Here is a 15,842-nt window from a genome sequence, read left to right as displayed (position 1 = left end):
TCCTGATTGATAACACTCTCAAAGTGCGAATCCACTCTATATCATATATTATTTATATCATATTAAATATACAAATACCCTGGTTATCAAGAAGCTCAAGAAAAGGATAGAGGAGTTTCCTTGACTTTGAGGAGACCTTGGCTTTGAATCTTTCTCCTTGATTTTAACCATTGCTGGGCCAGGTTGGGCACGAGTGTCTCCTTGAAGTCGTGTGGAGCCCTCGCATGTGAAACTGAGTGCAGCATCTTGCAGCGGGCTGGTGCCTGTTGTTATCTGTGGACAGGAGTGGTGACCGGGAAAAAGTTCCCCAAGAGAGGCACTGATGGCAAAACTTGAAGTGAGGTTTTCAAAAAGCTTTTTGTTATCTTCCCTTTGCTAGAAATTGGCAAAGCTTCAGAAGCATAATTCAGAACTGGAAATACAAAAAGAGCAAATACAGCTGAAGCTCCAAGAGAAGACAGAAGAGTTGAAAGGTAAGGCCCAGGGTGGCCTGATACGTACAGTCATAAGTTCCCTTGTCCAGTCCCTCGGGGAAAACTACTGGGTGTGAACCGAGGGTTAGGCCAAATCAGGAGTCTGGTGTATACTTAGTGTAAGGAGAGAATTTTTGCTCCACAGAGAATAACTATATTTTAATTGCGGTAACTTTATCCTTTAGGTTCATCTGTTTTATTTCCGTCTTTTGTCAGACTGCACAGCAATCCCTGACTCAGGACCTCCTGGGCCATTTGCAAAGCACAGGTGGTTAGGCCATCAGCCTGGAGCTTTTCCATCAGGAAATGGGGGCGTGTGTCTGTGTGTGTGCATGGGTGTGTCTGTGGGTGGTGGTGGCAGGGGTGGTTCAGACATCTGTGTTTTTTTGTTTTTTTGTTTTTTAACTTTGTGCCGATCCCGATCCACAGTTAGGGTAATGTTGGAGTCATGTTTGTTGCTTGCCAAGGATTTGTGGTCAAATTTGACATCTGTCCAAGTTACTTGGTCTAAGTGGTACCCACATCCTCTGTCACTGCCCTGGCCCTGGACGAAGGGCCCTCCTTAGCGCTTGAGCCACGTCACCCGCAGGCTGTCAGAGGCAGACCCCTGCAACCAGTGGTATCACTTTCATTTAGGGCTTTGGGCAGCTACCCTGAGCCTAGCTCTGTCCGTCCTTAACTTTTCAGCTCAAATTCTAATCGCAAGAACTTGCTATAAATCATTCCAACAGGACCATGAGCCTGGTGGTTCCTGACCAGAGAGTTTAAATCACCACACTCGATTATCTATCTTGTCCAGGGATCTTTGCCTTAAGCTCCGACGTGGAGGCAGCTGGAGCAGGAGGGTTCAGGCCTGGGCATCCAGCACATGCCTTAGGCCCAGTGAGTGGTGGATACACCAGGATCCAGAGGGGCACAGGAGCCCTGGGGTTCATGTGAGAGTGTGGGAGAAGCACATGTGGGCAGGATGAAGTAAACGTCCCGAGTCCTGGCCAACAGAGTAGGAGAGGCCGTTCAGATGATGCCAAGGACGGGCATGACCTCCTGCTCCAGATCCTGCGTGCCCTCCAGCCTGTCTCTAAGGACTGATGGTATGAGCATTGATGAACAGAGGGAGGTCAGAGGTCTGTGAGTAAACCTCACACCCGAGTTAGAGAAGGCCTTTCCTCCAGCTTTTTTATTACAGTACCCTCCTCTTGGGAATTTGTTGTGTTTTCTAACTTCGAGTGGAATTTCCCACAAGAAAATTTAAATTCCCACAAGTGTGTCGTGAAAATTATATATTTGACAGCATCGACATATTTGGGTGGATAATTTTATACCTCCTCCTAAAAAGTGCCTGAAAACTTTCAAACCCAGTGTTGATGAACTGCTTATCCTGCGGGTCTCCCTACACACGGCAAACCATGTTTTGTGAGAAGCACCAACGTTCGTTTACCCTGTGACCTGTGACTAAGGGATGTTATCATGTGTCGCTTCCCCTTTTTGAGATTCCAGCTCAGACACCGTCCTGCTGCCCTTAGGAAGAAAGTCGTATTTGGGCAGCCTCTGTAGCCCCTTTGCAAATGGCCCGAGATGGTATGCGCCAGAACTGAAGCCAGTTAATGTGAGCGAATTGAAAATGGAAATTATGTCAAACATGTTGGCCTCTAAATGAAAGCTTAAGCATTTTCCCGAGTATTTCCTGGCTAACTCATGATGTTCTAAAGCAATCATTTTGATCCAGGGACATTTGATGCTACTTTGGACAAACTATTACGGTTGGCTTTTTAAAATTTTAACCAGGTAATTGGGAGGATTGCTATTGTCTCCTCATCCCTGGGCTCCCCTCTTGGGCAGGACTCAAAAATGAGAGAGAACTCGAGGATGGGTGTCAGCTCAGTACAGAGAGGGACGTCGGGCTCTGATGGGCTGCACCGTTTGTGTGTGGACATGGTGGGAGTGTGGGACTGTCATAGCACAGACTGGCCAGAGCGCCGGGGACTGTTCCCTAGTTGTGCGGTGCCCCTTTACCCTGCGGGTTGTAGTAGAGACTCTTGTATTTAAACGCAACAGTGGCTCTTTTATACTTCCTCTTCCCCACATGAAGGCAGACACTTTATCATTTTTTTGGTTATCGTGAATGAGTGGTTCTCAACCAAGGTGCATTTGTTCCGCTCTCCCTTCAGGGGACATTTGGTAATGTCGGGAGACACTTTTGGTTGTCACAGCTGGAGCAGAGGTGCTGCTGGCTTCTGGCAGGTGGAAGCCAGGCATGCTGCTCAGCATCCTACCGTGCACGGGATGGCCCCGCTCTGCAGCAAAGAAGCATCCAGCCTGAAGTGTCAATAGTGCCGAGATTGAGAAACCAAATCATAAATGATCATGTTTCTCCCAAAGGGTTTCTGTTCTAATAATAATGTTTTGTCTCAAAGTCAATATGTCCATTTTAATCAAACAAATGACATTCAGACCAATGAAAGTGCTATAAATGAAACTCTTCATAGATTCCAATATGACATATTTGTGAGAATTATTATTTTGAACTCCCCCTTATCCATATTTCTAATTTTTAAAAATGACAATCTCATCTTAAGTCCTATTGGTAGTAAATATCCTGTGATTGTTCTTACAGTCTCAGTTTCTTAAACATGACATGAAACAGTCAAGGCGTTGGTGTGCGGACATATTTCAAAAAGCCTTCTCTTTTCACAGAAAAGATGGATGACCTCACCAAGCAGCTCTTTGATGATGTGCAGAAAGAACAAGAACAAAGAAGGTATGACATCTAGTTTGCCTTAAAGCTCCTGCTTCCTCCTCTCTCTGCTGTCTTCTGTTTGCTTCTCGGCTTGCAGGTAGCAGAGCACAGGTACAGGAGAGCGGGCGTGAGTGTTTCGGGGAAGTGAGAGACGTCGAGAGTGGTGAGAGCGAGGTCCCACAGTGCACCTCTCAGACGCTGCACAGCTTCTGCACTTGTGGGCAGCGGACTCCTGGGAATGGCTTGCTTTCCCTTTATTGCTAAGACAATGAAAAATTTAGAGGCTGTCACCCCTTTCAACTTCCATTAATTCCAAGGAAGTAAGATTATTGCTTAGGAAATAAACCGCCCTCCCTTCCCCACCTGTTGTGTCTGTTAACTTATCTCTCGCCCCAGAGAATACGGGATGTAACCCTCCTCACAAAGGTGAAGGCCGGTCCCCATGACCTTGTACTGTACCGGCCCCATCTTTCCTATCTCAGTATCAAACCCTTTGCTAATCTCCAACGACTCCAGTCTCGCTCCCTTCTCTTAAGGCGTCAACTCAAAGGCTTTTAGATCTCAAAGGAGGGATGCGTGGTGGGGTGTTGGGGAGATGGAACATTCTTGGCATATCTCTGTTGGGGGCTGGAGGGCTCAGGGCTGCCTGGGGTGGCAGGACCTACGGCTGCCCTGTGCAGTTAGTTAGCAGGAAAGCTTGGGTCTGGTGAGGAGGCCAGATGCCAGACAGTTAGGGGAGGGAGTGTCGCTGAAGAGCTCCAGGAGTTCACACATACATGAAGTGTTTGATGAGCCTACATCAGTTTTACAATACAGGTATTTGACACTTTACCTTGAATAATCAATTTTTCAATGAACTCTTAACTCTGGGAGAGGAGCTCAGGTCTTCGCACCTCACCCTGTCCTGGGGCCACTAGGGAGTCATCATTTCGAGCAGGGGACTTAGAGAGCCAGGCCGAGCCAAGTCACTTTGAGCTCCTTGCTGTCCTCATCAGCACTCTCCTGTAGCTCGGCTGGTCCCCATTCGGCTGACTGGGGAAGGCTTGGCCTCCGTCACGACCCTCAAGAGGCACAAAGATGCCTGCAGTCTGTCGGTGCTCTCCTGACCCGTTTAGGCTGCGAGTCTAACAGTCTTTTCATGTGAGACTTCTCGTTGCAGTTTGCTTCTTCAAAGGTATTTTTTATTGGGTGCTTAGGAGCACTGTGGTTTTTTTTGAAAAACCTGAAAGCAAAGTTAAAAACTTAATGTCTATAAAAGGAAATGAAACAAAAATCTATTGGGAATGTAACTCTCTTCCTTGGGGTTTTTCCCTTTGTGCTGTAAAAGCAAGTCGTAAAATGAACCAAGTTGACAGCCCAGCAAGTAGAATGATGATTTAATAAACTCAGGGAGCCTCTAGGACTGCATCAGTTCTGAAGGGGCCCCTGTGGCTGTGTTGGGCTGGTCTAGGTCATGTATCTCTCTTTGGTTATTTTCTTGGTCAATCACCCCATATTTAATTGAGCAACTCTCTCACGGAAATTGGGTTTCCATGGACTTCTGGGCACCTGGATTTACTTTAGTTTATTCCAGTATATTTGAAGGGCTGGATCCTTTGACATATTAAATGGCTGTGGTAACTTGTTTAGGAACAACCCAAACCCCTCAAGGATCCTTGGGACTGGGCAGGGGCCAAGACTTGGCAGAATGTGCCAAGGTCTTTGCTGAGGGAAGTGGCCCCTCCCAGTGGTGGCTGAGGGAAGTGGTCCCCTACCACATAGAACCAGTGAGGCTTCGAGAATATAGCACCCCCAGCCACCACTGAGTCTTTAAATTCAGCCTCCCTATCTTGTATTTCCTGTGCGTGACTGTTGTATAACCACACTTCTCAGATCAGAAGGTGTAAGAAGCTTCTTTAACCCAAGGGGACAGGAAACAGACAGCTCAAAATAAGGCTGTTGTCTATTGGAACTGTCACAATCGATGCTAATTGACTTGTCTCCTCCTTTCTGAGTCTCCTCTTGTTATTTTCAAAATGATGTATTGGTCTAATTCAGAATAAAGACTTTAGAGACAATTCTTAATTGTTTTTTTCTCTTTTGCTGCCTAGACTTCTTGAAAAAAGTTTTGAACTGAAAGCACAAGACTATGAGAAGCAGATCTGGTCTTTGAAAGAAGAAATTAAAGCTCTCAAAGATGAGAAAATGCAGCTGCAGCATCAACTGGAGGAAGAGTGCATCACCGCCAATGGCTTAAGAGGAGAAGTGGCCCAACTGAGGAAGCAGGCGAAGGTAGAAGCTGCTTCTTACTTTTCCAGGCGCTCTTTGGCTAAGTCATCTGACCTGCATGGAGCGAGCAGTTTCACGTTCCCACAGGATCAGACACCTAAAAGCATCTGTGTAAAGGCCAAAGTCGAAAGGACCCTGATTCCTTCAGTTCTCCCAAGTGTACACCCCCAAGCTGCCTTTGACCTCACAATAATTGTTTTTCATATTTTAAAAGTCAGCTTTCTAACTTTTTTGAAGTTATATTTACATAAAGTTATTCAAATATGTTGATCTAGAGAATACTTCCAAATTGCATTCTAAATTGATGTGAGCCCTTGTTATACTATCCATCATGTTGTTATATATCCAGAAACACCTGTTTCAAAATTAAATTACCTTATTATCAGAACCTTCCATTTTAAATGATTGCCAGAAAATCCACAAAAACAATGATGCATGCTGGGAAAATCAAGCCTTATTGAATTCCCTCTCCACTAGAAGAACAAACCTGCGTGTCCCTGTGTTCTTAAATGCAAAACATTTCAGTGTAAGGTCGGAAAGCTTTCAAGCTTCCGCTAAATATGTGAAACATGTGTTAGTAGAATATTTATTAAGATTATGCAGATATTCTCTGTAATTGTCATGGAAGGGCCATGTGTGGATTAGAAGAGCTTTAGGAATCACTCTGGGTCACATTTGCACGTCACAGCAGAGCTGTCCCTATTGTCTGGGCCCTGGTTTCCTATTATTTAAAAGTAGGAGATTGGACTGTGGGATCAGGAAGGAGCACATATTCCTGTGACTGCTTCATTCTTAGCAGTCACACAAGACCGTGTCAGTCTGTGGGAGTCCTGTCATCTGGCCACAGTCTGTATCTCGGGAAATCCTATGGCGGCACTTGGAATAAGGCACTGGTATTTGTCACTCACTTCCTCTTTGGTAGCTGAAACTGTGGTCCAAACACTCCAACGTGGTATGTTAAGGAGATTATTCTGATTTTCAAGGAAAATAAATGCATCATCATCAAGTTATACATGGTACACGTTATAACATGTTACACATAACATGTTGAACATGTTGCACATTATAACACGTCATGCATGTTACACATAACACGTTATAAATTATATATGTTATGCATTATAACATTATACATATTATAATTAGTCTGTAAGCAAATACACACATGACTTAGTGTGTTGATTGAAACCTCACAAAGGGCAGGGCTTTCGGATTGGCTAGTTGGGGGCCCCCATCAGGATGCCACGTGCCGCTGAACAGGCCGTTTAACCTAACCAGCTTCAGTTTTCCAATCTATAGAAGATCTCTCTGCTCACCTCATGGGCCTGATATAAGGATTAGGTTGTGTATGTAAAGCGATCAGTGAATGTCGATTTGATCTTCCTTCTCACCCGCTATGGAAAGAGGAGCTGTAGCCCTTAAACACTTAGACTAACCGAGAAAATATCAAGGGGGGTTGTTCACCTCTGCCTGTCTCCTGCAGCTACAAAAACACAAACCTGTGACCCTTACTCAAGCTGAGCTCACAAGGTAAATTAAGGCAGAATACAGCCTCTTCCCCACCCCCAGAGCTGCCCCTCCGTGGACCCCAGTCTTGCCCCCACCGCCAACTCCCGACCTCCTGGCTGCCCCTGGCCCTGCTGCTGCACCACCTCTAGTCCTAGGGGAGCCCGAGCCTGCGTTTCCGAAGGGGGCAGCCTTGTCCACATCCTTGCGTCCGAGAGGTCACACAGTGAAAGAATGTATGGAAATTTTACTTCTCTCAGCTCTCCTTCCTCCCCACCCCGCCCCAAGCTTGTAGTAAGTAATTATTTTTTCCCTTTATATGGTAGGGAAACTCATTCTATGGGTACAACCAAGTAGATCTGGGAATAACTAACAATACTTGGAGCAGTTCAACATGCTTCAAGGCCACGCTGTATGGGCAGCAATGGTTTAACAAGATTTTAACCAGGAAACCACAGGGAGGACGCCTTGCACAGATACTCAATACTGTAGTAATATTCCCTTTGTCTGCTGTAAAGCATAATAGCTGTTTTTTCTTCACCTGGTATGGTCATTGCTGTGAAACAGACAATCTCTGAGTTTGAAAAGGAGATAGAGCTGCTTCAGACACAGAAGATAGACGTGGAAAAACATGTGCAGTCACAGAAACGGGAAATGAGAGGTAACGAAAATGAGTCACTGAGCCCCTGGGTGCAGACTGAATTTGTCATAGATGTCACCTCTGAGGAAATGTGTCCTTTGACTGGGATGGGGCTGGTTAGTCACCTGATTGGTTGAATATATGGTAAGTTAAGTAGCTGGTCGGCTTCATAGCTGGCAGGTTGGTTAGTTGAATAGCTGATGGGTTGAACAGCTGGTAAGTTAGTTAGCTGATGAGACGGTTAGCTGGAGATTCTTTGTAAAGCCAGAAAACTAGGCCCTAAAAAGGGAATGGAAGGAGAGAAATCAGGCAAAAATGTAATTTAAACCAGCTCTGCCTTTTCCTCTTAGAAAAGATGTCTGAGATCACCAAACAACTTCTTGATAGCTATGACATTGAAGACGTAAGAAGCAGGTAATCACTTTTGCATTACCAAACATTTAGAAACATGTAACACCTGAGAGAGATGGTGGCTTTTCTCATCCTCCTTGTTTTCCAGGCTCTCTGTGGAAGATTTGGAACATTTAAATGAGGACGGAGAACTCTGGTTTGCTTATGAAGGACTAAAGAAAGCAACACGGTGAGAAATGGCCCTCAGGGTTCTTTTTGATTTTTCAGAGATAGACTGTTAGAGAGTCAAAAGTTTATCTTACATTGATTCAGTACACAAGGTAACTTCCTTACAATAGAATAATCTAATCACTGGAAATATTTCTGCAAGAATTAAGTGATTATCTTAGTAATGAAGAACAATCTCTTTATGGGATAAACTGCTGAATAATAAAACCCATAACATGTACAGTGAAAACTGATTATATCACATAAGTTAGCCAGTGTTGGTATAGGTAGATAGATATGTTTAAATTTAAGGAGCTTGCTACCTTTTTTTTTTACATTAATAAACTTTATTTTTTAGAGCAGGTTTAGGTTCACAGCAAAACTGAGCAGAAGGCACAGAGATTTCTCATATATCTCCTACCCCCGCCCCTCGCACACACAGCCATTATCAGTATCCCCCGTCAGAGTAGTACATTTGTTACAACTGATGAACCTACACTGACATATCGTCACCACCCAGAGTCAGTAGTTTACAGTGGGGTTCACTCTTGGTATTATACATTTGATGGGGTTTGATGAATATATAACGACGTATATCTTGTTGCATCCTACAGAGCATACTTTTAAATTATTAGAGTAAAAATGTAATTTTAATAATGTCTAAAATAAAATTTCTCATCATTAACTCCATGTTAGCACCAGGTAATGCTTCCTAACTAGCTGGAAGGATTTTTTTTTTTTTAAGATTTTATTTTTCCTTTTTCTCCCAAAGTCCCCTGGTACATAGTTATGTATTTTTAGCTGTGGTTCCTTCTAGTTGTGGCATATGGGATGCCGCCTCAGTGTGGCTTGATGAGCAGTGCCACGTCTGCGCCCAGGATTCGAACTGGCGAAACCCTGGGCTGCTGAAGCGGAGCTTGTGAACTTAACCACTCGGCCACGGGGCCAGCCCCCTGGAAGGATTTTATAATTGTATGTTCCTAATTCCATAGCCTGTAACTATGTGTACCTAGCGCCTGACTGTAATTGTGGGTTTTCATAACTGCCGCGCATGGACGCACAGCCATCAGCACAGCAGAATAAAGACCAGGTGGTCAGTTTCTTCACCCTCCTCTACAGCGTTTTGGAGAGTCATTTCCAGTCCCAGAAGGATTGCTATGAAAAGGAAATTGAAGCTTTGAACTTCAAGGTGGTGCATCTAAGTCAAGAAATCAACCACCTGCAGAAATTGTTTAGAGAAGAGAATGACATCAACGAAAGTATCCGTCATGAAGTTACAAGGCTAACGTCAGAAAACATGGTATGCTCGCAGCCACGGGCCTGGTTGTGGCCATTATTCTAGAGATGTTATTCGTTAGTGGAGTGAAATTCAGTTTCTTAGCAGTAAAACGATGGATCAGAATTAGATTTTCCAGGAGTGAGGTAACTGGGTCAGAAGATAAAACTGTAAAATTACCCTAGGTTGGAGAGCACTTTGATTTGAGAGTGTGTTTACCATAGAATGGGTCCGGATTCTGTTATTTGTATGTGTGTGAGTGTGTATGTTTTTAAATCTATGTGTTTTAAATCTAGCCCTAACCCCTTGGAAAGTGACAAAGAACATTAAGGTAACAGGAGAACTCTTGAGAGGGGTGTGGGTTCAGGTCAGTCGCTCGACCTGTGCTCCTCATCTCACCTTTCCAAGAACTTTGCTCTTCCGTGGTGTCTCTTCTTTCCTGCCACATTTGTCTCAGCCTTTCTTCTTACTCATGCCCACTGGCATGGAGAAATGCTTTAGGAATCTCCTTACTCATAAAACATCCCTTAACACCACATCCCCTGCAGCCACTACCCCATTTCTTTGGGGGAGTTAGCCAGACTTCCCAATGGCCATCCAACTGTGATTTCTCCACTCACCTCCCATTTAACAGCCAGCCCGTTCTGTTATGTGCCCCTCCCACTGACTGAATCCCCCTACACAGGGCTGATCACAAAGGGTTCCTTTTCACCCTCATCTTAGACTCTTGGCAGCATTTGATGACATTAATCACTCCCTCTGCCTCCCTACTGTTCCCTGGGCTTCCAGGGCACCATGCTCTCCACGGTTTCTCAACCCACCTCACTGGCTACCTCTTCTCAGCTTCTTGACTGTCTCTTCCTCCTCTGCCTAACCTGAGAATGTTAGGAAATTTCAGGGCTGTGTCAACAAGTGGGGAGACGTGACTCTGGGCACAGCGGACATGTGGAACGGTAGGTAAGGACCTCCACGACATTGTTTATTCCTTGGGTGAAACTTGAATGAGGAATTTGCAGTGAGAGCCAATGGCACAATCAAACAAGTGTTCTTCATCTGAACTTCAGAGGCATGGGTGTTTTTATAAACTTGGACAACAGGAAAACTCTTTACCTGACTGAGAGTGGAGGTGCTAGACATTTAAAGAAGTACACAGATAGACAAGGACAAAGGATTGTGAAGCATACTGGATGATTCCCGACCTCCGCTAACAGAGCAGTGTGCAGCCTGGAATTCAAAGGGCGCAGTGGGGCCCCTTCGAGATGATTTTCCTGTTCTTACATGACGAGATAACGCCTCTGGGCCTGGACCAAAGAGGCTGGCTGCCATTTCCTCACATCACCCCTCCCTCAACTCAGCCTAGAATTCCCATATGCCCTCCCAGACAGTGCACTTCCTTCTCTCCAGGAGACCTCGGTGATGTGGGGAGTTGTAGCTGTGTGAGAACCACTCCCTCTGAGCATGCCGGTGTTACTTGTGACTTTAGGTCTTCAGATAAAGAAAACAGAACGCCAGTCCAGTCTAATGTCCTGGCTGGCCCTCTGACACAGCTGTACCAGACGTATGCTCCACGGAGTTAAGGTCCTAGACAGTTTAGTTTGCTTCTGAGTAGCTCTGAGATTTTAAAATTTGCAGATGAAAGTATTTTATATTCTAATATTTCTAATTCTTTCGTGAAGATGATCCCAGACTTTAAACAGCAAATTTCAGAACTGGAGAAGCAGAAGCAAGATCTTGAAATTCGCCTGAATGAACAAACTGAAAACATGAAAGGTAACTGGAACCCACAAGAACCTACTTTTAGAAAACGGTTTCTGGTATTCAGGAAATGACAGAAAAGTCATCGTACCCAGGGGTCTCAAACTCTGATTCTCTGTGGGGCCAGGCAGGTGGCGTAAATGTGAGAAGTGTGCTGGGTGGAGGATACAGGAAGGTGCATGGGCATTTAAAGGGCCCACCTGCCTCCAAGCTCTGCTGGTTGTAGCCAAGCAGGAATACGGGCCCCAGTGTTGCTCGATATTCCTATTTTTAAAGAAAAGCCAGAAACACAGATTTTTATATGCAGTACCACAATTTTTAAATAACAGCTTAAAGAAATTTTAAACATTGTTTAGACCAAACAAAACCTAATCTCTAGCTGGATACAGCTTAGGACCCCTGATAACTGAAAATCAACCAAACACAACCAGGATGCAGTGATGTGGCCCCCAAAGTACTGACAGTTCTTCTCATTATAGGAAAACTAGAAGAGTTGACTAATCAGTTGAATCGCAATCGAGAAGAGGAGGGAACTCAGAGAAAGTAAGTGTTAATGTGTATGTACCTCAAGTTCATGTTCATGTCCTGCTTTTCTTTTCTGAAGTTGAGATACCAGGATATGTTATTAAGCCAAAAAAGCAAGGTGCTAATTAAGGTGTGTAATATATTTGCATTCAAATATGAAGAAATACATGAGCACATGTGCAGGTGTGTGCACGCGCGCACACACACATGTGTGAGCCTGTGTGGAAGAATGTACAAAAAACAACACAAATAAAACATTGGTTGCCTATGGGGAGGGTGAGTGAGTGGCTGGTGCCCGGGGTTGGAGGAGACTTACTTTCACTGTATTTATACCCTTTTGTACCCTTAGAATGTTATACCATGTGCATGGATTGTTCGAAAAATCCATAAGATTGTGTGAGAGAAAACAGATTTTCTCTTAGCCGACCATTTAGGGGAGGCCGAACATCCATGCTGATAGAGAATCTTCATTGATAATCCCCCCAAATTTATATCCTGACCAGCAGAGGGCCTGGTGCCCTGGCAGAGCCTTGTCAGAGAAATGTCCTGTTTTTCTGCCAGTGAATTGAGATACTTAATTTTAAGAACAATAAATGGACACCCTACATCCCAGAGAGCATTTTTAGTCACATGACTTCATTGGTAGGATTGGGACGAAATGAGGACCCAAAACAGTAGGAAAGTGGTACGACAGCATATTGGAACACTCTTGATGGACTCCCTCTGCTCCTCTCTCTGATCCCTGGCTTTTTGAGTGTCTGGTCCCCAGGCCATTTACAAAGGAAGTAATCATCAGGCTCTTGGTCATCAGGGTGTGAGTGAGTGTGGATGCCCCATGGGAGCTTTCAAGGGGTTTAGTCGGGATGGGGGCGAGAATCTCTTCTCAGGTTAAGGAGACTGGGCTGTCTATGGCCAATTTTATGCCCAGCCAACCCTGGCCTCTCCCTGCCTTCAAGGATGCCCTATGCAGGTACTATTTACTTTACACATAAATTGGCCAAAGTATTTTTCCATCTTTGGGAATATCAGTGCTTGCTGGGACAAGGAGTGACTTCTCCACGAAGGTTAAACTGACACCAAAATTTCCTCTGTCCTTTTTGCAGGACCATAGAAGCCCAAAATGAAATACACACCAAAGAGAAAGAGAAGCTGATGGGTAAGATTCAAGAAATGCAGGAGGCTGGCGAACACTTGAAGAAACAATTTGAAACTGAAAATGAGGTCAAGAGTAGTTTCCAGCAGGAAGCATCTCGTCTCGCTATAGAAAACAGGGTGAGGAGTTTGCTAACTTGTCGATAAATACTGCCTGTGTGCGGACGCCAGTGCACGGGGCACATGCCCCCTGAAGCATACAGTGAACAGCTGTGGACTCAAAGCCACCTTTCATCAGAGCTGTTTCCTTATCTCAAAAGAGAAGCGGCCTCTGAGGTTACAGCCCACTGCAGGGGAGTCTGGGGGACTTACACAGGCCGCACAGGGAAGGGCCTGATAAGGGAAGGGGGGACAGAGGTGCAGTGGTCCTGAAACTGTCCGATGGACTACACCCATCTGAGATGAGGATGCCCTGGTCTGCAGCACGCTGAGGATGACAGCTGATATGTGAACTTTTCTGAGCAAAACTTACCCCATGAGAGGCCCGTGCTTGCTTCTGAGGGTAGGCCCTGCCTGCAGTTTTTAAGAGTCAAAATGTTCTTCTGTGAAATGATCATGATAATAGATGACAAACTTTTAATTGTTAAAGTCTTCATCAAAAATGCCCTTGTCAAGGGTCCCGCCCCGGTGGCCCAGCGGTTAAGGTCGCACATTCCACTTCTGCAGCCTGGGGTTTGCCCGTTCGAGTCCCAGGTGCAGACATGGCACTGCTTGGCAAAAGCCATGCTGTGGTAGGCGTCCCACGTATACACTAGAGGAAGATGGGCACGGATGTTAGCTCAGGGCCAGTCTTCCTCAGCAAAAAGAGGAGGATTGGCAGCAGATGTTAGCTCAGAGCTAATCTTCCTCAAAAAACAAAAAGCCCTTGTCAAAATGAAGTTCGGCAGCTCTGTGTCAGTTCCCAGCAATTCTTTTGAAATTTTACTGGTGTGTGAAAACCACAAGACTGAGAAGCCCTGAAATCACAGATGGGCGCTTTCCCGGGAGTCGAACACTCTCAGGCCCCTGCCTCACTTGGCGGCCTTCAAGACCGTGACCGGGGAAGGGCTCACCAGGGCAGTGGTCAGCCTGGACATGTCCACGGGCCACAGGCCCTGCACCCCATTGTCAAAGCCCCCCATTTCCTATCTCGCAGGAGAACCATGATAGGGTAAAATCATTTTTTTTTTTTTATTAATGTTATGATAGATTACAACCTTGTGAGATTTCAGTTGTACACTTTTGTTAGTCATGTTGTGGGTACACCACTTCCCCCTCTGTGCCCTCCCCCCACCCCCCCTTTTCCCTGGTAACCACCGATCAGATCTCCTTATCAATATACTAACTTCCACCTATGAGTGGAGTCATATAGAGTTCGTCTTTCTCTGACTGGCTTATTTCGCTTAACATAATACCCTCGAGGTCCATCCACGTTGTTGTGAATGGGCCAATTTTGTCTTTTTTTATGGCTGAGTAGTATTCCATTGTGTATATATACCACATCTTCTTTACCCAATCATCAGTTTCTGGGCATGTAGGCTGGTTCCACGTCTTGGCTATTGTAAATAATGCTGCGATGAACATAGGGGTGCAACGGACTCTTGAGATTTCTGATATCAGGTTCTTAGGATAGATACCCAGTAATGGGATGGCTGGGTCATAGGGTATTTCTATTTTTAACTTTTTGAGAAATCTCCATACTGTTTTCCATAGTGGCTGTACCAGTTTGCATTCCCACCAACAGTGTATGAGGGTTCCTTTTTCTCCACATCCTCTCCAACATTTGTCACTCTTGGTTTTGGATGTTTTTGCCAATCTAACGGGTGTAAGGTGATATCTTAGTGTAGTTTTGATTTGCATTTCCCTGATGATTAGCGATGATGAACATCTTTTCATGTGTCTATTGGCCATATTCATATCTTCTTTTGAGAAATGTCTGTTCATGTCCTCTGCCCATTTTTTGATCAGGTTGTTTGTTTTTTTGTTGCTGATCAGTGTGAGTTTTTTGTATATTATGGAGATTAACCCTTTGTCAGATAAGTGGCTTGTAAATATTTTTTCCCAATTAGTGAGCTGTTTTTTTGTTTCAATCCTGTTTTCCCTTGCCTTGAAGAAGCTCTTTAGTCTGATGAAGTCCCATTTGTTTATTCTTTCTATTGTTTCCCTCAACTGAGGAGTTACAGTGTCCGAAAAGATTCTTTTGAAACTGATGTCAAAGAGTGTACTGCCTATATTCTCTTCCAAAAGACTTATTGTCTCAGGCCTAATCTTTAGGTCTTTGATCCATTTTGAGTTTATTTTGGTGTGTGGTGAAAAAGAATGGTCAATTTTCAATCTTTTGCATGTGGCTGTCCAGTTTTCCCAGCACCATTTGTTGAAGAGACTTTCTTTTCTCCATTGTAGGCCCTCTGCTCCTTTGTCGAAGATTAGCTGTCCATAGATGTGTGGTTTTATCTCTGGGCTTTCAATTCTGTTCCATTGATCTGTGCACCTGTTTTTGTACCAGTACCATGCTGTTTTGATCACTGTAGCTTTGTAGTATGTTTTGAAATCGGGGATTGTGATTCCACCGGCTTTGTTTTTGCTCAGGATTGCTTTAGCAATTCGCGGTCTTTTGTTGCTCCATATGAATTTTAGGATTGTTTGTTCAATTTCTGTGAAGAATGTTCTTGGGATTCTGATTGGGGGGTAAAATCATATTTTGCAGTGTCAGAATTTAACTTTGAAGCATAATTATATCTAAAAAGAGGATCCAGGGAGTTTAACATTTAATAGGAAGTAGCGAATTCCAGTCAGGGGCACCTAGATGATGACCATCTTTTTTGGAGGGGGATATAACTTTCTCAGAGCACAGACTCCTCAGATCACACCAGATAAGCAACAGCTTGCTGAGCGTGTGCGAGATGCTGTCCTGCCTTCTGCAGCTGTGCCTGCGTGTGTGTCCCTTGGGTCTCCGCCGGGGCCAGTGGTAAG

General features: G+C 44.7%; 1 protein-coding gene across 8 annotated transcripts in view; it reads left to right on the top strand.

The window, feature by feature from the left end:
- MYO5C (myosin VC) overlaps positions 1–15,842 on the top strand; it is a 92,519-nt gene that overhangs the window by 53,903 nt on the left and 22,774 nt on the right. For all 8 annotated transcript variants that reach the window (XR_006887588.1, XR_006887587.1, XR_006887586.1 and 5 more), the window contains 10 exons: positions 380–473; positions 3,168–3,231; positions 5,301–5,481; positions 7,552–7,645; positions 7,975–8,038; positions 8,124–8,204; positions 9,302–9,482; positions 11,135–11,228; positions 11,693–11,756; positions 12,842–13,010. Coding sequence is in view for 5 of the 8 variants with exons in the window: in XM_046654376.1 (XP_046510332.1) it covers positions 380–473; positions 3,168–3,231; positions 5,301–5,481; positions 7,552–7,645; positions 7,975–8,038; positions 8,124–8,204; positions 9,302–9,482; positions 11,135–11,228; positions 11,693–11,756; positions 12,842–13,010 (1,086 nt within the window). In the remaining 3 variants the exon portion in view is untranslated. The remainder of the gene's footprint in view (positions 1–379; positions 474–3,167; positions 3,232–5,300; positions 5,482–7,551; positions 7,646–7,974; positions 8,039–8,123; positions 8,205–9,301; positions 9,483–11,134; positions 11,229–11,692; positions 11,757–12,841; positions 13,011–15,842) is intronic.

Source organism: Equus quagga, chromosome 2, assembly GCF_021613505.1.
Source record: "Equus quagga isolate Etosha38 chromosome 2, UCLA_HA_Equagga_1.0, whole genome shotgun sequence".
NCBI lineage: Eukaryota > Metazoa > Chordata > Mammalia > Perissodactyla > Equidae > Equus > Equus quagga.
This window is presented reverse-complemented; position numbering and strand designations above follow the sequence as displayed.